Below are 25990 nucleotides of genomic sequence, written 5' to 3' on the forward strand. Positions count from 1 at the left end.
ACCACTGTCCTTCAATTCAGCCCTTGTAATTGTACAGCTGTGGGTTACCCTGGTGACAACGAAAAATCCTAGAAGCCCAGGTCACTGCAGTAATAAGACACTGGAAACCATGATTAGAGGCCTTCCATCCTGCTCTTCGAATGCTACCTAACCTGCTGTGCTTTTCCAGCACCACTCTAATCTTGATTCTGATCTTCGGCATCTGCAGTCCTCACTTTCGCCTACATCTCCCAATGCCACCAGAGTTGCACTATGAAATTTCATAGAGAGAGAAGGCCCCAACTGCTTCCTCTACAACTCTGTCAATGCACGTAGGCAACCTTATTCCTGAAGTTGATCAGGCAGATGAAAGGTATACAGTACAGAAACACACCCTTCAGCCCAATTTGACCATGTCGTTCAAATTAATAGAATTGCCAATTAGGTGACATTTCTAATCTCTCATGCCTCACCATGCTGCCTGACGTGCTGAGAAACTCCAGCAGTTTTTGTGCGGGGTGGGGGTCTAATTTCCAGCATCTGCAATTTATTGTTTTTTCGTTTTGAGACTGATCACGTCAAGCTCGTGTAAACCTCACACTGGCTACACATATTTTACACCAACACGGCGTCTTCCGACAACATTCCTGTCTGGTCCTGCACGACAGAACGGAACAAATTGTACATTTCCGCCGGCAGCAGAATTGCGTCAAGTGGGATTCGGGAAATCCCGGGTCTCTATTGATTTCTTAAAAATCCCAATCATTTGATCGATTTCCGAGGAAAAGTGAGTCCGGTGAGTGTAGGGCTCAAAGCCAGGCCGGTCTAGCGCCGCTCACTGTTTACGTCGCAGGTACGGCTGTGTCTATCTGTGCGCGTGCGTGTGTCCCGACCGTTGATTGGTTCTTGGCTTTGACCCCGCCCTCGTGGGGGGGGCGGTCCGCCGCACAGGATGATGGTCCATCGTCCATCATGGAGGCGATATTTCACGAGAAAGTGAGTTGATGCGGAAATTACTGTTTAAAATGGCCGAGGTGGCGGCTGTTCGGGCCCTGAGAGGAGCGGCCGCAGTGGCGTTCGACGTCGTGTTGCAAAGGAGAAAACAAAATACACACACTCCCCCTCCCTAAGGCTGGGGATGGATTCGGGTAGGGCAGGGGAGCTGTGAGCTTCCGAAACAGTGTAGACAGGGGAGGAGGTGTTCTTCTCTCTGACTGAGGTGCCTTCGCACCCACCCACCCCACCCTGACTGAGGTGCCTTCGCACCCACCCACCCCACCCCACCCTGACTGAGGTGCCTTCGCACCCACCCACCCCACCCCACCCCACCCTGACTGAGGTGCCTTCGCACCCACCCACCCCACCCCACCCCACCCTGACTGAGGTGCCTTCGCACCCACCCACCCCACCCCACCCTGACTGAGGTGCCTTCGCACCCACCCACCCCACCCCACCCCACCCTGACTGAGGTGCCTTCGCACCCACCCACCCCACCCCACCCCACCCTGACTGAGGTGCCTTCGCACCCCCCCACCCCACCCCACCCTGACTGAGGTGCCTTCGCACCCACCCACCCCACCCCACCCTGACTGAGGTGCCTTCGCACCCACCCACCCCACCCCACCCTGACTGAGGTGCCTTCGCACCCACCCCACCCCACCCCACCCCACCCTGACTGAGATGCCTTTGCATCGCACACCACCCACCCTGACTGAGGTGCTTTCGCACCCCACCCACCCTGACTGAGGTGCCTTCGCATCGCACCCCACCCACCCTGACTGAGGTGCCTTTGCATCGCACCCCACCCCACCCACCCTGACCGAGGTGCCTTCACACCCCACCCATCCTGACCGAGGTGCCTTCGCATCGCACCCCACCCATCCTGACTAAGGTGCATTCACACCCCTCCCCACCCACCCTGACTGAGGTGCTTTCTCCCCTGCCCCCCCCCCGTCCACCTTGACTGAGGTATGTTTACCCATGCCCACCCACCTTGACTGAGGTACCTTCACCTACTGCCACCCACCCTGACTGAAGTGCCTTTACCCATCCCCCCCACCCTGACTGAAGTGCTTTCACCTCCCCCATTCACCTTGACTGGGGTGTCTTCACCCACCCAGCACAAACCTTCACCTTTCCTATTCTCAACACCTTTTTCAGCTTGTTATAATCTTAAATATATTGTTTGTACCAGTTTTTAACGTCCTGTTTCTGATCACTATTTCTGATTATTCCCATAAAGCATTTATAGAAAAGGTTTGTGTAAAACACCTTTAATTACTTTGTGAGGTTCAAAGATGATAGAGCATCATTTGAGTGTTGAGCAAAACTTGTTCTTGCACGATACAAGAGCACAATTTGTCAACTGCCTGACAATATTTGGTAAAGTTACAGTTTTTACAGTTTTACTTCAATATGGATGATCATTGTTCAGTGACTAATGTATAGAGGTTCATCTCTTTTTGATAGGAAATTGAATAGGGAGAACATACTCAGAATAGTTAAATGTCGGTTGTGATAACAATCTGACAACTTGCATACATTTCCCACATAGTTGTGGATATTGGAAGTATCAAAATATGAAAATAAAGATAATATAGTTAAAATGGGGACTAAATTTCAACTGCTTCCTGATCCAATTATCTATCTTCATATAACTTTATATCCTTTGAAGGCAGCACTCACCTTAACTCAATGTAAAATGTCACAGGATGTTACTAACTTAAAATTGTGGTAAATTTCATTGATTATGCAGCTATTTGTATTTTTTTAGTTCATATATACTGTAAATAACTCATTAAAATTAAACAATTTATACCTGGTAATGTAAGGCCTATATAATTCTGACTCTTGTGCACAGCAATATAACTGATGAGCTGCCTATGTATGTGTGAACTGTACAACTTCATGTACATTTATTTACTAATGGTTGTACTTGTTGGTGAGTCCCATTTTCTCTCATTCTGTATAACAACATAAGAAGTAGGAGTAGGCTGTATGCCACCCCATTCCCCAGAAGCCACTAAATCTGTTGTTGATCACATCTGCCCAACTCAGCCTGGAATATATTCAATGACCTAGTCTCAACTGTTCTAAGTGGAACAGTTTTAAAATCGCACAACACCACGTTATAGTCCAACAGGTCTATTTGGAAGCACTAGTTTTCAGAGCGCTGTTCCTTCATCAGATGGTTGCAGCGTTCCAAAAGCTAGTGCTTCCAAATAAACATGTTGGACTATAACCTGGTGTTGTGAGATTTTTAACTTTGTACACCCTAGTGCAACACCGACATCTCCAAATCATAAGTGAAACAGAACTCCAAATATTAATGACACTGCTCGAGAAGAAATTCCTCATCTGTTTTAAGTGGGGAAATCCATTGTTTCTCTTCTGTAACTGCTCCCCCACCCAATATCAGATCATATCCACTTCACAAAGTACTTTCTTTCTTATTTTTGTATTGTAATGAAATTTGGCTACAATACGCTTACTACTTTCATTCAGATCATTGATACATATAAAATAAATAGATGAGGTCGAGCACTGATCCCTGTGGGACTTCACTGGTTGCAGTATGCTAAGTTGCAAATTACCCACTTATTCTGATTCTCTCGTTTGTGTTAGGCAACCAATTCTTCATTCAAACTAATATAATCTCAAGCACCATGTGCTTCTAACTTATGCAGTACTTATGTTTCACTTTACTGAATTATGTTTAGAATATTCAAAGATACTACTTTTTGTTCATTCAGGAATGTAAGCTTAGCTGACTAATTGTCCACTCTTTATCCACTTTGCTTGTAACATGCTCAGAGAACTGTATAACACAGTAAATACGTTTTAAATTGTTTACTTTCTACACAAGCATATTGATAATATTATGGTTTTCTGATTGTATTATGTTTTCCAAATATCCAATTACTACCTCCTTAATCATGGATTCAAACATTTCCCCAGTGACATGGTAGGCTAACTGACCTATATTTCCTGCTTTGTCTGCTGCCATTCATGAGATGATACTGTTGTAGCTGTCCAATCTGCTAAGAAATTTCCAAAATTTCATTTGGATTTTTCTTTGATGTGTATATATTTGATATGCGTTTGAACATTGTTATAGAAATGATTGAACTAAATTTCTTGTACTTCATGTTACTGTTCTGAACACAGATTAGAGAAAAGAGGCTTTTAAAATTTATTGCTAATCTATTTTTGACTATTTCATTTGGAGTGGGAGAATAGAAATTTCATTGGATGTACAAGCTTTTCCTTTCAAAGCTAATTGAGGTGACAAAATAATCAAAAACAAAAGATAATTTGAAAAAAAAGGAAAATTAAAGAGAATGTTTTATGCAGCAATTTGTTCAAAGTTGGAATGCACTTAAAGGGTGATAGAAGCAACTTAATAATGTTCAATAACAAATTTGTTAAACTTCACAGAATCATCTATTCTGCCCTTATTGCCACCACCCACTTTCTCCCTGTAACCTAAATACATTCCTCCTTTTCAGACAATAACTCATTTTATTCTTGAATAGATCAATTGAACGTGCCTCCAGTAAAATCTTGAGCAACGCATTCCAGATCCCCACCTACAGGAAAAAGCTTCTCATGCTTTTTACCAGTTATCTTAGATCTGTGCTGCCTTATTTTCAAAACTTCAACTGAGGAGAAATTTTTCCTTAATTACTTTGTCCAGATTCTCCTTTTCTCTTTTATTATTTCATGTGATCAGCATTTTTTGCTCATTCCTAATTGTCCTTAAATGGAATGGTTTGGTCAGCCATGTCAGAGAGCAATTAAAAATCAACCACGTTGTTTAGGTCTAGAGCCACATGTAGGCCAGACTGGGTAAGGAGGATAGATTTCCTACCATAAAGGATGTGAGTGAACCAGATGGGTTTTTAATGACAGGTAATGATAGCTTTGTGCTAGCTTTATTTTATGTAATGAACCAATATGATTACTGGACAAGTCAGATGCCAGACAGGAACCAGGCTTGATAGATCATAATTTTATTTGTTTTGGCTTTAGAAAAGTGGTCTCTCACTGAGACATGAGCAAATAAGGCTGAAGATTTTGCTTCTGTGACCAAACTGAAGTTTATTGCAAAAGAAATAACGATAAAGTAGAAATCCAAACTATCTATTTATAGTACAAATTCAAAGGTTCTAAACACATTAGAACCCCATTAATCCCAAAAATTCCTTTAAGTTTAAAAAAAAACAAAGCTGCCTTTATTTCATGCCCAGAACACTCCTGGTACAGTTCTCAACATATCACTCCTGGTACAGTACCCAAACATCACACGTAATATTCATTTCAGTATCTAACAGCTTGGTAAGTTGTCAGTTGGGAAGTTATTTATTAAACTAGAACTCTGATAGCTTATTCCTAAGGCTGTCATACACTTAAACTTCAATGCAAAAAACTAAAATAACTGCTCCATCTTTAGCTCGACATGCTAAAATATTGAGCATCCTCCTTAGATTCAAATACATACTTATGTCTTTGTTAAATACAACTTCTCAGAAGTAGGCCATTCAACCCTTTAAGCTGTCTCCTTTGTTCAATAGATTTTGGTTGATCTGTTTGTCCCCTGAACTCCACACAATCATTTGCCCCTGAAAGCCTTTCTGTTCCCTTGCCCAACATGAATCGATTTACCTCTGCCTTACAAATACTCAATGATTCTACCTTGTGAAGCCGAGTTGAAAAGTCACACAACGCTCTGAGAAAAGAACAATTCTCATCTCTATTCTGAAAAGGCAACCAATAATTTCAAAAGTGTCCTTTTGTTCTGCATTCTCATAAGAGTAAGCATTCTTTTCACATCCACCCTGTCAAAACAATTCAGAAGTATTGAACGTCTATCAAATCACTCCGTCTTCTAAACTCCAGAAATAGAGATCTATGGTGTGATACCAAGTAATTACAGAATAATATGGGCTCATATAACATAAGCACATATCATGCATGTATCTAACTTTTTACATAGGCGGGCTACAATTGCACTTTGTCTCAAAGAAAGATCCAGTCAGTGGAGGATCATGCTTAGCCTGTGCAGTAATGTTGACCTTAATGAATAGTGACCAACTATGACATTTTAGCCTTGAACAGGAAGAATAGCCATTTGACAACTTACGAGAGCCTGCCGGGATTTGTGCAACTGTACATTGGTATGTGTGATTAAGTTCAGGAAAGGCACCAAGAAATTTGTGAGGGAACTAAATCTTGTTTAGATTCTCTCTTGTTGGAGGTTCTAATTGTCTGATACCTGCCTGCTGTTAATATTACTTACCACTTAGGCAATGTTTGAATTTCATCAGGTTCTTTTCGTATGCAGCCTGAACTGCTTCAGCATCTAAGGAGTCATAAGGACACTGTGCAGTCATTAGTGATGTCCTCACTTTTTTCCTTAAGGAGGAAAGGTCAGTGGCATACTAGATGGTTGAGCCTAGGGCACTACCCTGAGGATCACTTGCAGCAATAGGCTGGGACCAAGATGATTGACCTTCTTCAACTGCCGCCATCTTGCTTTGTGCTTGGTGTGTCTCTAATCAGTGGAACGTTTATCTCCTGATTTCCATTGACTTCAGTTTTGCTTCTACTTTTTGATGCCACACTCTGTCAGATGCCAGTTCTGACATCAAGTACAGTTGCCACCCCCCAACCCAACTTTGTTTCTTGACTTCAGTATTACCGCTAGGATATTGCCAGCACCTATATGCTGACTGTATTCAGTGTATTCAGCCAATTCTTGATACCATGTGGAGCGAATCAAATTATCTGCAGATTGACATTTGTGATTCTGTTGATGTCAGCAGTTGGCCAAGATGGCCAACACTTCCGGTTGAAGATGATTGCAAATCCTTCAGCCTTGCCTTTTGTACCAACATACTGGGTCACCCCATCATTGAGGGTGGGAATATTTGTGAAGTCTCCACCTCCTGTTTAGTTGTTTAATTATCCATCATTACTCTCAATTGGATGTGGCAAGCCTGTAGAGCTTAATTCTATTAATAATATGCTGTTTTCTCAGTTTATTTTGCATGCACTCTTGTGCTATAGCTTTAACAGACTTGACACTTTATTTTTAGTATACAACACCGAGTGCTCTTTCTGCAATGGTTACCTGAATGCCTCATTGAACCAAGGTCATTTGTGAGATGACCTGGGCCATGTGATTGAGTGCAATTCTGCTGTCATCAGTGGTCCACAGCAGTTTATGAATGCACAGTTTTGAGCTGCTAGACCTGTTCTGATGTTTTCCTGTTCAGCATGCTGTTAATGTCATAACAGCTGTAACGTTCTATATTCTATATGATTAAAGATATCCTCCTGGTGTAAATTGCATAAACTGATATATCTGTGACAGTGGATTGTTGAGGATGAGATGAAGTAAGCTTGCTCTTAAGATTTAAGATTCAGGCCCAGTCTGGCAGATATTTGACGTGATATTGAGCCACTATTGGCGATGGACATTGAAGTTCCCCACAAAGACTATGTTTTGTTCACTGGTCACTGTGTTTCTTCCAAGTGCTGTTCAACACAGGAGTGTACTGATACATGAGTTAATGAAGGGTGTTAAGAGGCACTGGTAATCAGCAGGAAGATATCATGAGACGTCATGTGCTCCAGAGTCAATGTAGGGGACTACAAAGTCCACTTCTTCTCTCCTGTATACAGATGTAGCACTTTTTAAAATCACTCACAGGCATCAGTGGATGTAATAAAATTTACTGCCCATCCATAGTTGCCCTGATCAGGTAACCTGGAAACTAATCGCAACTACAGAAGTGACCTTCCATGTTTCCACACTCGAAAGCACCCAAAAAAGTTCTGGATGTTCCAGATGCTGACCTGCAACATAACCAGCCGCAGAGTGAGTACATGAACTACATGATGAAGCAATAATGATGAATGAATAACCTCTACCGAACCTGAAGGACCATGAATGCTTGTTAGGGCAATTTGATGAATCCATCAACATTGCCAACCCAGCCCAGATTCTTTTCTAGAAAGAAACCAAAAAAACATGCAATTTTCATGCAGAATGGGAAAAGGAATTTGTTAATAACTGTAAAATATGAGAGCATTTGCTTTATATGTTACTGAAGTAAATTGTTAAATATTATGGAAAATTTGGATCAATGCCAGACAATAATGCACAGTAAATTCATGACAGTTTTCCCTTGAATGGGCTGCTTTTGACAAAGAAAGTTGAAGTCTGCTTGAAAGTTCAACCATAAGTTTATTCTAAACCAGCAAAAGATAAAGCCTGCAAAGAAGCACTGTTGTATTTCACCTTTGCCATCTTCTGGCAAAACACAAGAAATCATTCACGGATGGTGAGTTAGCAAACAAGCAATGACTGTGACCACTGACTCTTTATTCAAAGACTTTTAAAATCAAATAATAGTGGCAATCTGGAGCATGTCACTTGGTGCTTCCACAGTAGCATAACAAGTTGAATCTTTGTCCAAAGATGTCTTTCAGCAACAAGAGAAAGAACTAAAGGAATATGAACGCATCTTACTGCAGTTTGAATCAGTCAATGTGACCAAAACAGCCCAGCTGATTTGTTTTGGTGGATGTGATTTTTAAGGACATTATAACTAAGTAAATCTGCTTGCCCTTTTGCGCTTGAAAGAGAAAGCAAAGGATGTGGATGTCTACCACCAATTCAAAGGTTACGTTCTTGAGAAAAAGATTACAATCAAAAAATTGATTTACAGCCCAACTGATGATGCACCAGCCATGCTTGATACAAATGCAAGTTTTGTTGCATTTTGCAGAAATGATCCTGATTTCCTCTTTGTCAATAACTGCTGTATAATCCACCAGCAAGCAAAGGCAAGTAACGTTATGGACATTTGTCATGTAATAGCAGTTGTTAAGTTTGTAAACTTGATTCAAGCAAGAATCCTTCAGCACCATTTGCTTAAATCCTTACTCAGTGAACCTGATGCTGCTTACAGTGAACTAAGCCTCCATGCTGTTAGGTAATTAAATGGAGAGAAGTCCTGCAAAGATGTTTTTTTAGATCTGATGCCTAAAATTATCTATATTTGCTTAAAGCAAGGAATGAAGTATGCAGTAGCTATCAAACAATGCATAGTTGCTTGACTTCAGCATTTGTCAAATGCTGAGCTATCACATGCAGGGGAGGGGTAGGGACGTACACATATGATCAGCGTTGTGAATGTGTTCAAAGTGAAACTGGGTCTGTTGCCCTCCCATTCAAAAAACAAAACACTGCAACACTTCCAGGGCCTGGAAAAGATACTAAAGATAAAATAAAAATGCTTCCATCCAAACAACATCTATGCAGACCTGAGGAAGTTAGCAGACAATTTCAGGAATTAGGTGTGATGGAGTAGATCATCGTGTTTGTCTGCAAGTCTATCCCTTCAAGTAGATATTAGTGAATTGGCAACCAGATTCCACCAGGAGTTTGATTTATAAGGCAGTGGAGTTGATATGGAGGTCATTACTATACAAAATGATCTTGAATTGAAAGTCAAATCAAGGAACAGTGATCTTTGAGGACTCAGAGAAAAATAACCACCTTTGTCATCCTGTGCTTTTAAAGCAAAAGCTTATTTTGACTCCATATACCTCTGTGAGGCAGCATTCTCCAAAATTAAGATAATCAAGTATCACAACTGCCACAAAAACCCATTTGATGTGCTGCATGTGATTAGCAGCCTCAAGCTACAACAAGTCTCGAGCTCAATGGCAGATAATGTACATTCAGCGGTGGTGCATTGAGACTTGGTGAGCAGAGGATAAAATGAATAATTGAATATTTTTTGTTTTAGATTTGTACAGCACTAAAAATAACTTGTATTTTCTTTGGGGTTGCTCCTGGATTGCACTTAAATTTAAATTTAAAAAGTGCTTAAGAAGGTTGGAGATCATTGATCTAGATGGCAGTGGTGATGCATTTGAAAGGTGCTGTCTAAGGAGGCTTGCTGAATTTCCACAATGCATTTTGTAGGTGGTACACACTGCTACTGAGTGTTGAAATGAGTGAATGTTTGTGGATGTGGTGCCAATCATACAGGCTGCTTTGTCCTGGATGGTGTTAAGCTTCTTGAGTATTGTTGGAGCGGCACTCATCTAGGCAAGTGGGGAATATTCTATCACACCCCTGACTTATGCCTTGCTGATGGTAAATAAGCTTCAGGAAGTCCAGGAAATGAGTGACTTGCGAAAGCCTAGCCTTTGACCTCTGAGGCCACTGTATGTATATTGTTAGTCCAGTGCAGTTTCTGGTAAATGGTAAGCTCTAGGATGTTGATATCAGGGATTTGCTGATGGTACTAACATTGAATGTCAAGGGTGATGGTTAGATACACTCATTGGAGATGATCGTTGGCCTTGCACTTGTGTGGCACAAATGTTCTTTGGCACTTAGAGTCATGGAGCTGTACAGCACACTTGTGAGCCTAAACCTGGATATTCTCCAGATTTTCCTAAATTAAAATCATAACCTGCTTCAGTATCTGAGGAGTTGCAAATGGTTCTGAACATTTTGCAATCTTCAGCAAACATCCCCACTTCTGACCTTAAAACAGAGGAATGGTCTTTGATGAAGCTGAACATGGTTGTGCCTATGACACACTTGCAGAGATGAAGTGAGGTGGAGCTGAGGTCCTGTGACTCCAGTTTTGCTTCAACTCCTTTACGCCATCAGTCAAATTCGACCTTGATGTCAAGGACAATCGCGCTCTCCTTACTTCCACACTTCAGCTCTTTTGGATCGTGTTTAAACTGAGGCTCCACTGAGGTCATGAGGTAACTAGATTTGGCAGACTCAAACTGAGTGTTAATAAGCTGATTATTACTGAGTAAGTGCTGTTTATTAACCCTGCTGATGACCCCTCACATCATGTTGCTAATGATTGAAAGTAGACTGTGGGAGTGGTAATTGGCTGGGTTAGATATGTCTTTGTGTACAGGACATACCAGGAATTTTTTCACAGATGGCAGTAACTGTATTGGAGCAGTTTGGCTGGAGGCATGGCAAGTATTCAGGGCTATTGCCAGAATGTCGTCAGGACCCATAGCCTTTGCAGTATCTAGTGTCTCCATTTGTTTCTTGATTTCATGTGGAGTGAGGTTGTAAGTTTGCTCATTGAGCTGGTGCGTTTGTTCTCAGACATTTTGTCACCATGCTAGATAACATCAGGAGTGAGCCTCAGGTGAAGCGTTGATGTTCTGTCTCACTTGCTATTTGTGTCTTGGTTTGTTGTGGTAGGTGGTATTGTTTCCAGTTTTGTTTTTTAAAAGGTACGTCTATATGTTTGTTAATGGAGTTCCAGTTTGAATGCCAGGCCTCTAGGAATTCCCGAGCTTTGTCTTTGTTTGGCCTGTCCCAGGATGGATGCATTGTCCCCAGTTAAACCGGTGTCCCTCTTCGTCTGTGTGTATGGATACTAGTGCTAGTTGGCCATGTCTTTTGGTTGCTAGTTGGCCATGTCTTTTGGTTGCTAGTTGGTGCTCATGTATCCTGATGGCTAGTTTCCTGTCCATCTGTCCAAAGTAATGTTTGTTGCAGTTCTTACAGGGTGTTTTACTGCTGACTGTGAATATGGGGTCCTTTAAATTCATAAGTAGTTTTTTAATGGGATAGTAGGTTTTTTGCCTAGGGGCCGGAGTAGTCTGGTGGTCATCTCTGAAATGTCTTTGATGTATGGTAGGGTGATTTAGAGTCTCTGGGCATGTTGTGTCTTCCTGTTTAGATCCATTGTTCAGGAATTGGCAGACTGCACTTATCAGGTAACCATTGTTCCTGAATACTGTATGTTGTATAGTGTTTCTCCTCAGCTTCTCACACTTCCAGTGTATTGTGGCTTGTTTAAATCATGTCCTGATGCAGCTCTGTTTGAGAGTGTTGGGATGGCTGTTTCTGTAGTTGAGTATCTGGTCAGTATGTGTGGCTTTCCTGTAAACGTTTGTCCACAGTTCTCCATTGGCTTTTTGTCTACCATGACGTCCAGGAAGAGGAGTCTGTTATTGTTCTCTTCCTCTTTGGTGAATTTTCTACTGTTGGGGATATTGTTTGCGTTAGTCATATATCCTGATGATAAAGGTGTTATCTACGTAGCGGACCCAAAGAAGGGCTGTTTGTTCTAACCTCTGCATAACTGCTTCTGCTGTAATACCTGATATTGGTGATCCTATAGGCGTCCCATTGAAATCTTTTGTATATCTTGTCGTTGATGGTGAAGTGGGTTGTGAGGCACAGGTCCAGGAGTTTGAGGATGGTGTCCTTGCTGATGCAGTTGACACTGTCAGGTGTTTATATCCCTGCTTTCTTTAGCAGTGAGGCCAGTGTTCCTTTGACCACTGTTTATTGATGTTTATTGATGTGAATTATCACAGGAAACCATGACCCCATCATCCTCTACCTAGGTGTCTTTGATGAGGAGGAATTCCTGGGTGGAGTGGATGAAATGGGTTGAGTCTTCTACCCTCTCAAAGCGCATCCCTCCACTCCAATCCCAACCTCACCATTAAACCAGCGGACAAGGGGGAGTGCAGAGGTAATTTGGTGCACCAACCCCTACACCGCTGAAGCCAGGTGCCAACTAATGAGCACCACCTCCTACTGACCCTTGGACCGTGAGCTTACCTCCCATCACCAAATCATCATCTCCCTGACCATCCTACAATCTCAACACCTCATGGAATCTCTCATCCACAACCTCCAACTTCAGTCCCAGAACCCTGCACTGCCTGGTTCTCTTACCCAAAATCCACAAACCTAACTGCCCTGGTCAACCCATCGTCTCCACCTGTTACTGTCCCATCAAACTTATTTCCTCCTATCTTGACACCATCTTGTCGTCTTTGGTCCAGAAACTCCCCACATATTCTTGGATGCTGCCTGACCTGCTGTGCTTTTCCATTGCCACACTTCTCGACTCTTCTACTATGTGTTTTAGTTTTCGTTGAAGTTCCTTTGCTAGCCTGTATGTCAGTGTGCCAGGAAGTGAGACTTTGGATCGGAGGGGGTCACCTTATTTGTGTACCTTTGGTAATCTGTAGAAACAGAGTGTGTTGGACCCTTCTGGTTTCATTCTTTGGAAGCCTGTCTTGTTAATTTCACCTGTTCTTGTGTAGTTTCCTCAGGTTTGCTGTAATGTGGTTTTCTTGCTGTGGAGTTGGATCCATTGCCACCTGTTGGTAGGTGTCGGTTAGTAATGTGTTAGCTTTTTCAATATAGTGTTTTTTCAGAACCATGTCATATGCCTTTTGTCCACAGTTAGGATTACAATATTTCTGTCTTTTCGGAGTCCTTCCAGGACTTTTCTTTCAAGTGTGTTTAGAGTATTCCCTTCTTTCTTTCTGCTTAGTGTTAGTGCTCCTGTCTGTCTGATGGCCTGCTGGGTTTCTTTGAGTCTGTTGTCTTTTAGCGTGGATTCCAGTGCTGCTCGGAAGTCCTTTTTGTCCGGGTCCCTGTCATTGTAGTTCATCACTTGTACTAGGACGGCTTTTTCAGTGTCTGTAAATGGCCGGTCAGACAGGTTCTTTATCCAGTTCTCTGATTTGTCCATTTCATTGCTATATTTGAGCTTGGTTAGTTTTCCTTGTAAGGCTAGTCTTTTCTTTGTCCTGATCTCTGTTGTTTCATGCTGATGGCTCGTTCTAGTGCAGTTGTCCATTTGTGGTTGGTTGCGTTAGTGTACAGAGTTTCTTGGCGCGAAATTTCTCATTCGTATTTGTGGAGTCAATTGTGGGCATCGTTTATCATTTCTCATAGCATTCTGCGGCCATTCTGTTTTGCTAGTCTCCTGGCTTGTGGGTGTTGAGAGGTGGTTTGTATTTGACACATTGTGTTTCCTGAGACACGCGGGCATACAGACTAGCAAAGGAACTGCAATGGAAACTATAATACCCGGCGGAAGACTCTACCCACTCCATACAGGAATTCCTTAACATCATCAAAGACACCAAGATAGAGGACATCAAGGTCATGGTTTCCTATGATGTGATGGCCCTATTCTGCATAGAAGTTGTTTGGATGGAACAATTTTTTTTGTCTTTCATTTTTTCTTTAGTATTTTCTCCAGATTCTGGAAATGTTGCAGTGTTTTATTTCTTAATTGGGAGGACAGTAAGCAAACTGACAACCTGAGCGACAGATCTCCAAAATCTCGTGGAGTGAATTGAATTGACTGAAGACTGGCAACTGTAAAGTTGGGGATCTCCAGAGAAGGGCAAGATGTGTCATCCAGATTATTTCAAATGTTTCAGCCTTAACTTTGCACTGATGTACTGGGCTCCCTCATTGTTACGGATGGCGTTAGTTGTGGAGCCTCCTATGGCTTGATAGTAATGGTAGAATGGTTTACCTGGTCTTCTGAGTGACAGGCCAACCTAGGGATGATGGTGTCTGAGAAACTAACCACACTGTATGTTTTATTTGACTATAGTGGGCTTTTACTTGACCAGTGGTTTGACCCAATTTTTGGAAAAATCCTACTGATATTAATGGGAAGTTATTTGCAGGGACGATTAGCTAGAGTATGTGTCTGTTACTTTCAATGCCAGGCAGTCCATCCAGTATTTTTTCTACTCTTCTATAATGCAACTGCATGGCTTGTTTGGCCAGTTCAGGAGGTAAGTAGGAATCAATCCCCGTGTTGAGAGTCTGGAATCACATTTACACCAGACTGGTAATAGATGGCAACTCATAGAAATTATATTATATAATATAGTCACGAGACTATATTATATTCCAGATTTGTTTACTCATTAAAAAAATGTAATTCCACCTGCTGCCACGGTTGGCATTCAAAGTTGTGTCTCTTGAACACTAGCCTGGGCCTCTGGAATATTAATCCAGCCACATTGCCACTATGCTGATTGAACTCATGATGATACAATCCCTGTAGTGATTGAGTTTATGATGTTCGGATCCTATACTATTCCTTGCACACACCTAATAGTATAATGAGTCATTGTTTACCTTGAAGTTTGCTATTCCAGATGCTTTGTGCATGAAAGTTAGACTTAGTTTATGGAAAATGTAAACCTGTCTATGAGAGTTGAACTTTAGTTCCAATTGATAAGAAACATGAATTACAACATGCATTTTTAGTTTTATTTTCAAATTTTAAACAATGTAGATTGGTTTCCTAATCACGAAAGAATTGAGTATTTTTGTGCAGTATTGACTGAAGTACACCATAGTGCAGGAGATCTGAAGCTGCAGTTCATATGAAAGTTTGCTGAACTTTACTCTGCTTGATTCCACAGCAAGAAGGATCCCTTTGTGCTCAGCATTGCCTCAACAATTTGTTGCAGGGAGAGTACTTCAGCCCTATAGACCTCTCTACAATTGCGCAACAATTGGATGAAGAAGAGCGAGAAAGAATGGCAGAGGGAGGAACTGCTACAGAAGAATACAGAATATTTTTACAGGTCAAAATGCAAGCTAAGTTAACATCAGTTTCAGTGATGCTGCTGTGCATAAGCCAGTTGTCATAACTCAGTAATAAAAGCAGAAAGTGCTGGAGAAACTCAGCAGGTCTGACAGTCATTGATGAAGATAGAAACAAAGTTAATGTTTCAAGTCCACTATGACTCTTCATTTTTCTTTTCTGTTCAAGCTGTCAACTTTGTTTCTCTCCACAGATGCTGCCGGATCTGCTGAGTTTTTCCAATACTATCGCTTTTTATTTCAGAACTCCAGCATTCACTGTATTTTGCCTCTCTATGCCACACTGGATAGTGAAGAAGGCTTTTGGTCAGTCCATTGGGGATAGGAGTAAGGAGGTCATTTGGAATACTGCATGCAGAGTCAAAGTGTGGCACTAGAAAAGCACAGCAGGTCAGGCATTGTCCAAGGAGCAGGAGAATTGATGTTTCAGGCATAATTCGTGATGAAGGGCTTATGCCCGAAACATCGACTCTCCCGCTCCTGGGATGCTGCTTTTCCAGCACCACACTTTTCGACTCTAATCTCCAATATCTGCAGTCCTCACTTTCTCCTATACTGCATGCAGTTCAGGTCTCCATGCTATAGGAAGAATGTTGTGAAATTTGAAAGGGATCAGAAAAGATTTACAAGGATGTTGCCAGGGTTGGAGGATTTGAGCTATGGGGAAGGGCTGAATAAACGTAGACTTTGTTTTCCCTGGAGCGTCGGAGGCTGAGAGGTGACCTTATAGATGTTTACAAAATCACGAGGGGCATGGCTAGTGTAAATAGGCAAGATCTTTTCCCCAGGATTGGGGGAGTCCAAAACTAGAGGGCATAGGTTTAAGGTCAGAGGAGAAAGATCTAAAAAGAACCTAAGGGGCAGTTTTTTTCACGCAGAGGGTGTTACGTGTATGGTGTCAACTGCCAGAGGAAGTTGTGGAGGCTAGAACATTTAAAAAGCATCTGGATGGGTACATGAATAGGATGAGTTAAGGGATATGGGCCAAATGCTGGCAAATGGGACTAGATTTATTTGGGATAACTGGTCGGCATGGACGATTTGGACCAAAGGGTATTATATCTCTATGACTCTGTAACTCAGTCGTAGTGGGCTGAGAAATGGGAAATGAAATTTAATGTTGATAAATGTGAGTTCTTGCATTTTGGAAAGTCAAATCAAGGCGGGAGTTGCATGGTGAATGGTAGGGCCTTAAGCAGTGTAATGGAATGGAGGGACCTTGGAGTTCAGGTACACGGTTCTCTGAAAGTGGAGGCACAGGTAGACAGGACAGTGAAGAAGGCTTTGACACACTGACCTTCGTCAGTCAGGGCATTGAGTAAAGACATTGGGAAGTTATGTTGCAGTTGTACAGGTTGCTGGTGAGGCCGAACATGGGGTATTGTGTTCAGTTTTGGTCACCTTGGCAATACGTTCCAGGCAGGAGTCACCATCTGGATGCAATTTTTTTTTAATGTCATCTCTGATTCTTTTACCAATCACCTTTAATCTTTTTGAGTGACAGGATTTAAGATAAGTTGTTAAACCAAGGCCTCATTTGCCATCTAAAATTATGACAGTTTTTTTTGCTGATGTCAAGAGCAACTTTATAATTGTAACAATACTCTTGTTATAGTTAAAGCCAAGGAACTATTAATTGCTCGATGAAATTATACAGATTTTTGCATACTTTGTCTGCCAATAAAGAAAAGGCACCTTTCGCATTAGTCCATGAACCATGACCATCTTGCGTTTTGTTTTCTTTCAATGTAGCAACCTTCAGGGAACATGGATGATAGTGGATTCTTTTCAATTCAAGTAAGTATTTGATTTTAAACCTAAAAATCCATTTTATTTAGCATGCTAAAAGTATTATGAAGCATCTTTTTTTTTCTGTTGTAATTGAAAAACAGATTTTTTAAAGAAATTATAGCATACGGCATCCACAAGCTGAACTTAATTAGAATAGTTTGATTTGTTATTTCCTCTTTGATATTTTGCTTCTTTACTTTTCTCATTTTAACTTCCTATCTGGTTTTCTAAGTCAGTTTCTTCAAATTGTTTCTCAGTCTATTCTGCAACCACCATTTCATCTCTATGGTAGCAACATGCACTGTCTTAGTGTAGAAAAATATGCAGTAATGGAATTTTCAGTATTTGAATCCCTGTCCCAAGTTATCACTTCCATACTACTTAATTATTAAAATAGCACATGGCGAATGTGAAGCTGGCATACCCATCAAAGAATTGAAAGGGATGGGAATAGGATAATGCAAGTAAAATTTGGAGTAATTACAAATGGGCAATGTTTCAGTTAATAATAAGCATGAAGTAACTGTCATGTATTTTCATGGCTGACTTGACAAATTAATAGTTTTAACCGTTAAATGAATCAAGAAAATGCACTTGTTCTGAGAGGTGGCAAGCATTGAAGATATTGATGAAATGAGTAGCATTTCTGAAGCTCTGTCTATGTCTCTCATTACCCATAATACTTATTCATCACTGAAAATGTGTTGCTCTCAAATGTACTTTGACATACTCTTTTTGGCAGGATGGAATTACCCAAACCATGGCTATATCAAGATATGATCATAAGAATGCTTTGTACCCAATGCGTAATTATTGTGTTTTTATTTTATGTTTGCCAACAAAGAAAACAAAACTTATTCCTTGAGGCAAATTTATGCAGGCTGAATAAACTTCATTTGTTCATGTTTATGCTTAGCCTGCTCAACAATCTAATCTGTATTTCATCTGGCAATGTAACATTAATATTTGTATAATACAATATATAAACGATGTATGTACCATCACGTTAGAGCTAATATGTATTTGCTTGTAGAATTGATGCATGTGCAAGGTATAAACTAAAATATTTTTTGTCATCTTTTCCAAGCTTTATTTATCAAGGTATAGGTCAAACCGCAGATGAACAATAGCACCTGAGGCTACCAATGATTTGTTATCCTCCAGTAACCCTCTTGTGCACTTTCTCCAAATCCTCTTTTAATTGGACACACTAAGATTTCAACATGCTACTGTTCTTCTGATCAGTAAGGATGAAGAGATTTGATTGGCAAATGGAAGAGGGTATATTTTACTTGTTTTAAAGTTCACCCTAAAATGGTAAAATAAACCAACAGGTTAACATAGAAATGGAGTGCTGAGAAATTAGTTGTAGCATTCTGTGAAATCAGAAGTAGTTTTCCTCACAGGAGGAAGGAACCTTTTCTTCTCGCATTCTCTCTACCTTTCTTTCACCCCACTCCCAAAACCTGCCACAACTGCCAAACACCTCTGAATGTTGGGTCAATTGAAAACTTTCAAGACTGAGATTTATAGTAAGGATATCAGGGGATATATGATATAAGAAACAATCAGTTTAATTACATTTCTTTACATTGTGAAAAATAACTACAAATACTGAAGACAAATAATTATAGTCCTGAGTGTAAGGTGGAAGAGGGAAGGCTCCAGGAAAATGAAAGCAATATGTTGAAGCATATCTTACAGTTAGTGCATATACATTTGCATGTGTGAAAATAAGTTGCTTTTCAAATTAATTTTATATGATTCCTATTGTATTGTTAATATCCAAAAATTGTATTGCTTATACCCAAAGAACTTTCAAAGCAATTTTATTTCTGCAGGTGATTAGTACTGCCTTGAGTGTATGGGGTTTAGAGATTACCCTCTTCAACAGTCCAGAATATCAACGGTTAAAGATTGATCCAGTGTAAGCCACATTAAAGTACTGTATATGTAAATACAGCATGTTTTCAGTAGTTAAAGTTTTTTTTAAATTGCAGATCTGTTTTCAGGTTTTGGATTCAGTTTGTTAATCTATGCTCTTTAAAACTGTTACAATTATATAATAGACATTTTATTTGGAAGATAGGCTTTTTAAAAAAATTGTTGATTCTTTCAACAAATTGCTTGTGAAATAGTTTAAGGTCTATCTACGTGTTTGTTGTTTCCACAGAATTGAAAGAGCATTTATTTGCAACTACAAAGAACATTGGTTTACAGTACGAAAATTAGGAAAGCAGGTAGTTAACTCTTTAACATTAAAGAGCTGCTATGGAATTTTGAAATTCATCTCCCAATATCAGAAGAATAAGAGTATTCAATTTGCAAAATCTTTCCAATATTTTCCACAATTGTTTTAGCTCTTTATTTAACATTTTTTTAGATTTGTTAAATTTGCTGTACAGGCCTACAGTTAAGTCTTCCTTCTGTCGCAGGAACTCTCATTACTTTTCATCTTTCTTCTTTAACATATAGCTTCACTTGGAGTGAAAAAGAAGTGCCAACAGATTGAGTTGCCTTTTCAAGACAAATTTTTTAAAAATATTGTTACAGTTTCATTAGTTTTATGGTTCAGTAGGTGTTGCCTTTCCCTACCTGAATCAGGTTTCTTTCTAAGCTGCAGCATCAGAATGGCCCTGACCAAAGCCACAATTACATTCTCTATGACAGTGACCATTGTGCCTTATCCCTGCCAAGTTTCTCTGCAGCCTTTTACACAATTGATGACATCATCATCTTTAAATTCTCTTCTGTAGTCCAGCTTAGTGGCACTGTTACTATTTGTTTCCCTTCATACCCACGTAGCCAGATAATCTCCAGCAATGCCCTTTGTTCCAGATGTCAGGATCTGTGGACTCCAGAACCATCAATCCTCAGCTGTGTCCTCTTTCTCTTCTGCCCGTTGTCTCTTTGCAGCACCATCTTCTGATGTGATTTGATTCCATGTATGTGTTGATGACATAGGGCTATAATTTTAAGTGCCTGCTTCAGCCCTTGCACTCAATGAAATCAAACTTGTCAGACATCCAGTCTTGTTTGAGTTGCAGTTTCCTCCAGCTAAGCAACCAAAGGCATTGCCTTGGGTCCTCAGGACAAACTTTCTAGCAGTGACAATGACTATTTTCCTCCTAGGCCACTGTTATAGTTTGACACAAGCTGTTTGTAATTTTGGAGCTTGTCTGATTAAGCTGAATCTCCCCATAGTCTCACCAATAAATTGATTTCCTGCTACCACCTCACTAACTTTGGCTGTCCCTATTTGGCTCCACTAATCAGTCACCTTCCTGTATGACCATCTCTCCTACACCCTTTGCTGGCTGCAGCTGATCAAAAGTTTTGCTGTTTGCATTTTATCCTATGCCAAGTTTTGCTCACCAATTATCAGTGGCCCTACTGATCTCCATTGACTCCCAGTTATGCAATGTCTTCAATTCATCCCCATTTGCATGTCCTTACATTTTGTCTCTGTCACCCACACTCAACTTTCCTCTAGTCCAGTAGCCATACATTCATCCATTTTCTTTATGCTTCATGTCTACTCCCTCTCTTTGCTACCCCCATAATTGTGAATTAGACCCACAATTACCTTGACCTTGTGACCCCTCCCTAAATTTTACATTTAAAAATTTTGATTTTTAACCATTTTAGTCAGCCCTCTTCATCTCTTAGTGCATTATTTATATTTTTAAATTACATTCCTGTGATGCAGCATAATATATTTTCCTCTGTTCACAGTACTTTATCAATACAAGTTATTAAATGCAAGAGAGTCAAGCTTTACATCATACTTATAATTTCAATATATTTATCTGAATTGTTTACTTCTGCTCTTAATTCCTAATAAGTGATATACACATATGTTGACAAAATTTCCATCTAAAGAAATATGTGACTGATTATATTGGATAAAATCAAATTTCTTGCCTCTACAGTTTCAGTTGATGAATTTACTGCATTTTGGAATGTTGAGCTATTCAAAACAGGAAGATTGCAGGCTCAGTTCATGATTGCTGAGTTAACCAATCTCAGCTCTGTTGTTGTGAATGTACTTTGTTGTCTTTAACTTACAAATCATGAAAATTATAGCTAAACAAAAAGCCGAAAGAAGTATGGATCTTGGGAATCAGAAACCAGAATGAAAATTACTGGAAAAACTCAGCAGGTCTGGCAGCATCTGTGGAGCGAAGAGTCACTGGACCGAAAGCATTAACTCTACTTTCTGTCCACAGATGCTGCCAGAATTTTTGTGCTGAATTTTTTTCCAGCAATTTCTGATTTTGTTATGAACATAATAGCGTCAACCTGTTTAACCAGAGCTTGACCACTAGGTGACACTATTACTCATTTTCTGGCATGGAGTAAAGAATACAAAGCAAAATGAATGTACGTGAAAATAAGTTAATTTAAAAGTTATCATGATGTTGCAGCACAGAATGAATATTTGCTTCGAAAATTTCATAGATGTGATTAATAACTTGTGCTTTCTTTTCTGGGCAGTGGTTTAACTTGAATTCTTTATTGACGGGACCAGAGTTGATCTCCGACACTTACCTTGCCCTCTTCTTGGCACAATTACAACAAGAAGGTATCTTTTGTTCAATATCGCAACAACTTAGTTCATTGTTAATATAGGTAATATTCTGCCTAAAATAAAATAAATGAGGAAACAGTGTTGATATTATTTTGGGTTGCAATTTGATACACAATATCTCATAAAGTCTCTAGGTACTGATTCAAAGTTGTTGCAAATTTTTGGTCACTCATAGGTTTCTCCTTTAGGGCTTATATGCACTAAATAAATGTTTTCAAATTTAATACAATACCTCACATTGTAGGGAAAGAGCTGTTCAAGTTCAATTATGGATGTTACCTCTTCTAAATGTAAAAACCTTTGTGGTCAGATGCCCTGCTCATACTTGCCATTTATGCTTGCATATGAAGATTTGTCACTCAAGCAAGAAAATGATTTCAGGCTGTGGGGCCATGACTCAGCAAGGAGTTAGCTCCTTCAGAAATGAATTGGGGAGGAAATTGGACAAAAAAAAATAGAAACTTGCTTCAGTAACAAAATACATTTTGAATAATTTTTTTGAAGGTGAAGTTCCAAATCTGCTGTCTAGTTATTATGAAAGAAAATCAGAACTAACATTTTGGTATTAATCAGAACTTTTAGAAGTCTGACCTCAGTAAAATAAAAGACCATTAACAAATTTGACTATTTTCTATTTTTTACTTTCCTAATGTTTCTTGCAAATTTGGTGATCATTGGGATGAAGGATGTTTTTGCTGAGGTGTAGAGCACTTACCGTTTTAGATGCTAGGTGTTAGCATCTATCAAATCCCGACAAGGCAGAGCTACAGTAAAGCTCCTTTTATTCTGCCTAACAGTGTACTTCAGCCTCAACCTTGGAATAGTGCACAATTTAATTTCCCTTGGCCTACTGTGTAAATCATGACAATAAGAAATGTCCTGCAGAGGACATTTATAATAAACCTTGATATCTTATAAACAAACAATCCCAAAAGCTATTGCATTTCTTGTAGGGACAAATGGAGCAATAATTCTGTGCAAGCACATTTTTGCAAACTGTAGTAAATTGATAATCAATTAATTGTCACCAGTGGTATTTGTTGGAGGGAAGAATATCCTTAAAAAGTGCAACAGGGCTGAATAAATTTCACCCTGCGTGTAGTCTAATATCCCAGCTGAAGAATGGCACATCCCTCACGCAGCATTCTGTCCTTTGCTACATTATCTTGCTAATGATCTCAAAACCTGTTGTAGGTGTCCAATGTTTTAGCAAAAGAAGCTATTGTGTTTATAGAATTCCTTCATTGTGGATACAGGCCCTTTAGCCCAACAAGTCCCCACCAACCCTCCGAAGAGTAACCCACCCAAACCTATATTTACCCCTGATTAATGCACCTAACCTACACATCCCTGAACACTGTGGGCAATTTAGCACGGCCAGTTCACCTAACCTGCACATCGTTGGACTGAGAGAGGAAACCAGAACACCCAGAAGAAACGCACATAGACATGGGGAGAATGTGCAAACTCCACACAGACAGTTGCTGGGGCTGGAATCGAACCTGGGTCCCTGGTGTGAGGCAGCAGTACTAACCACTGAGCGATCGTACCGCTAATTGTATAGGGCATTCTGCTTAATCATGATGCCAGTTGATTTTTGATCAAATTTGACCCATTTAACTGTCTTGTTCTTTGAATGAAACTCACCACTCCAAAAGGTTGGAGCTGCTTGATCACCAATCAAATGATTTAGGAGTTAAAATAGAAAGTGCTGGAGAAACTCAGCAGGGTTGGATACGTGTGTGGAGAGAAAAACAGAGTTCCTGTTTTGAGTTTGATATAACTCTTCACTGAAGCTGAATGGAAAATTGGAGTTTTTATGCTGTTGGCATAGGGGGAGGGGCAAGTAGAACAGATGGTCAGGGTGCCCATAGCAAAAGATAAGGCAAGTGGTCGTGATGGAGGAATAATGGTCCTGAAACATTTCTTCCCTGGGCTTGCTGCATGCTCCAGGGAAGCCCAACACAAGCTCAAATAAAAGCACCTCATTTTCTGCTTATAGTCTTCACGACTCGACATTGAGTTCAACAACTTCAATGCATGAGTTCTGTCTTCCATTGTGATAAAATCTTCTCTCAGCAGCCCCTCTCCAGTATCATGTTTGTATAGGTTTGCTCTCAGTAAAGCTGACCTATTTTCTACTAATCAATTTTACTCAAGAATCTCCCAAGCAACTTTGGTACCTACAATGACACCATAAGTGGCAATTTGTAAACTTTTCACTGTACCCTTTTGTAATGTATCAGTAAAGCTAATTAAATTCAATTTACTATGATTGTCTATTTTGCACTGATATCCCTCCTCTGCTACCATTAATAGCCCTTTTGTCTTTTGCTCTGGGACCCTTCACAGTTTATGCCACTCACTCCTCTCAGTCTTTGTCATCAGCACAAAAACATGACTTCCAACCCGTTTCAATTCCAAGGAATAGTCACTTCAGAATCAACTTATGTTCTCCCTTAACTCTAATTCTCTCTCTTCAGATGCTACCAGACCTGAGGTTTCTCATGTACTTTGTTTTTATTTTAGATGACCAGAGTTATTGTACTCATTGTTCACTTAGATATGCTTGAAGGTTCAGTGCCACAGCTGGTAAACTAAATAAAAATTAATATTTGGGAAAAGCTTGAGTTCATGACAGAATAATCTCAGTTGAGATGATTAACTAGACATTTGTTGTAAATTTTGTTCACTATCAACAAATCGTAGAATAGCACAGGTCAGGAGGAGATTATGTGATTGACCATGTCTGCAGTCTTGCTTGTTTGAAGGGTAAGCCAGTTGGTCCCCCACTGCTGTTCTTTCCCCATATTCGTGCAATTTCTTTTCACCTTCACTATTACTACTTTCTACTATTGACTCTATTTCCACCAACTTATCAGACGGCTTTCTTTTGCAAATCCTAACTACTTATGTCAAGAGAAGTCTCTTCTAATGCTACCACTGTCTTAAATCTGTTTCCACTCATTACTGACCCTTCAGTCATTGGAAGCAGTTGTCTAATCAATTATTCCTTCTAAGCCCATCATGATTTTGAACACCCGTAACAAATCTACAATTGGCTTTGTGTTTCAAGGAGAACAACTCAGCTTCTCCAACTTATCCATGTAACTCCAAGTCCTCATCCCTAAACAATCCTAATAAATTTCTCTGTACCCTTTCTCTAAGTATTTTATGCCCTTCCTAAAATTGGCCATTAATAATTAGGTAATTATTGAGACCAAGCTCGCATTTTACCTTGATTGACCAATACTTCCTGGATTTTGTACTCTCTCTTTAATAAGCCTTGATGCTTATTAAATGCTTGACATGCTTGATTAAATGCATAATTTCTGCAGGTTATTCGATATTTGTAGTAAGAGGAGAACTGCCAGAATGTGACGCTGATGAGATACTCAAAAGCTTGAGAGTGGTGCAACAAGACAGGCCAAAGCTAATTGGAGAGGATGCAAATCAGCGAACAGAAATCGGTCAGAGGTATTGAGAAATAAAATTGCTCAAATCCCTTCATTTCTTCCTTCTCTAAAATAATTTACAACTGTTGTTCCTTACTTCTAGGCTGTCATGTCATGTAAATGTCTGACGTGAGTGCTGTCTACATTGTAGGATCCGTTTCCCCACACTGACAAATGTGGACGTTATGCTCTACAACAGGTGTTAACTGTAAACTAAAAAAGGCTCATTCAGGGAGAAATATGTTCTCTATAGATTTACAGCATATGGAATGTAATACCTAGTAAGAATAAAACAACTGAAGAAGCTTTCTATGTTCTTGTTTTAATCTTTTTAAAAAATTGTTTCATAGGGTACACAGCAATGACTGGGAACGAGCTATTGATATGTCTAAATCAATTACAAATGTTCTGGATGAAGATGATGAAAATCTGCAGAGGGCATTGACCTTAAGCCGCCAACACATGGAGACAGAAGATGAAGAAGCAGATCTACGAAGAGCAATTCATCTCAGCATGCAAGGTGAGGGTTAGTGCTCCACTGTGATAGTACATCTTGTTAAAAGAACCACCCTTGAAATGACACACAATAAACCTACAGCCTGAGCACATTTATATGTGGAGCTTAAATGTCAGATCATTATTTTCAGAGAAAGATCCTACTCATTATTTCTACAGGTTTTAGCCCATAGTCATGGCTTTGTCAGTCCTTATTGAAACTGT

The 25990-nt window shown here is 40.0% G+C and overlaps 1 protein-coding gene across 2 annotated transcripts in view; it reads left to right on the forward strand.

Moving 5' to 3' along the window:
* Positions 1 to 920: 920 nt before the first annotated feature.
* Positions 921 to 25990, forward strand: part of atxn3 (ataxin 3) — a 74286-nt gene continuing 49216 nt past the window's right edge. For both annotated transcript variants that reach the window (XM_087989697.1, XM_087989696.1), the window contains exons 1-8: positions 921 to 975; positions 15250 to 15414; positions 17186 to 17230; positions 19066 to 19151; positions 19398 to 19464; positions 21722 to 21809; positions 25154 to 25292; positions 25621 to 25790. In XM_087989697.1, coding sequence (XP_087845823.1) covers positions 952 to 975; positions 15250 to 15414; positions 17186 to 17230; positions 19066 to 19151; positions 19398 to 19464; positions 21722 to 21809; positions 25154 to 25292; positions 25621 to 25790 — 784 coding nt within the window. In that variant the 5' untranslated portion in view covers positions 921 to 951. The remainder of the gene's footprint in view (positions 976 to 15249; positions 15415 to 17185; positions 17231 to 19065; positions 19152 to 19397; positions 19465 to 21721; positions 21810 to 25153; positions 25293 to 25620; positions 25791 to 25990) is intronic.

Source organism: Chiloscyllium plagiosum, unplaced genomic scaffold (genome assembly GCF_037043375.1).
Source record: "Chiloscyllium plagiosum isolate Xiang-an unplaced genomic scaffold, Cpla_swu_hap1 HiC_scaffold_8, whole genome shotgun sequence".
NCBI lineage: Eukaryota > Metazoa > Chordata > Chondrichthyes > Orectolobiformes > Hemiscylliidae > Chiloscyllium > Chiloscyllium plagiosum.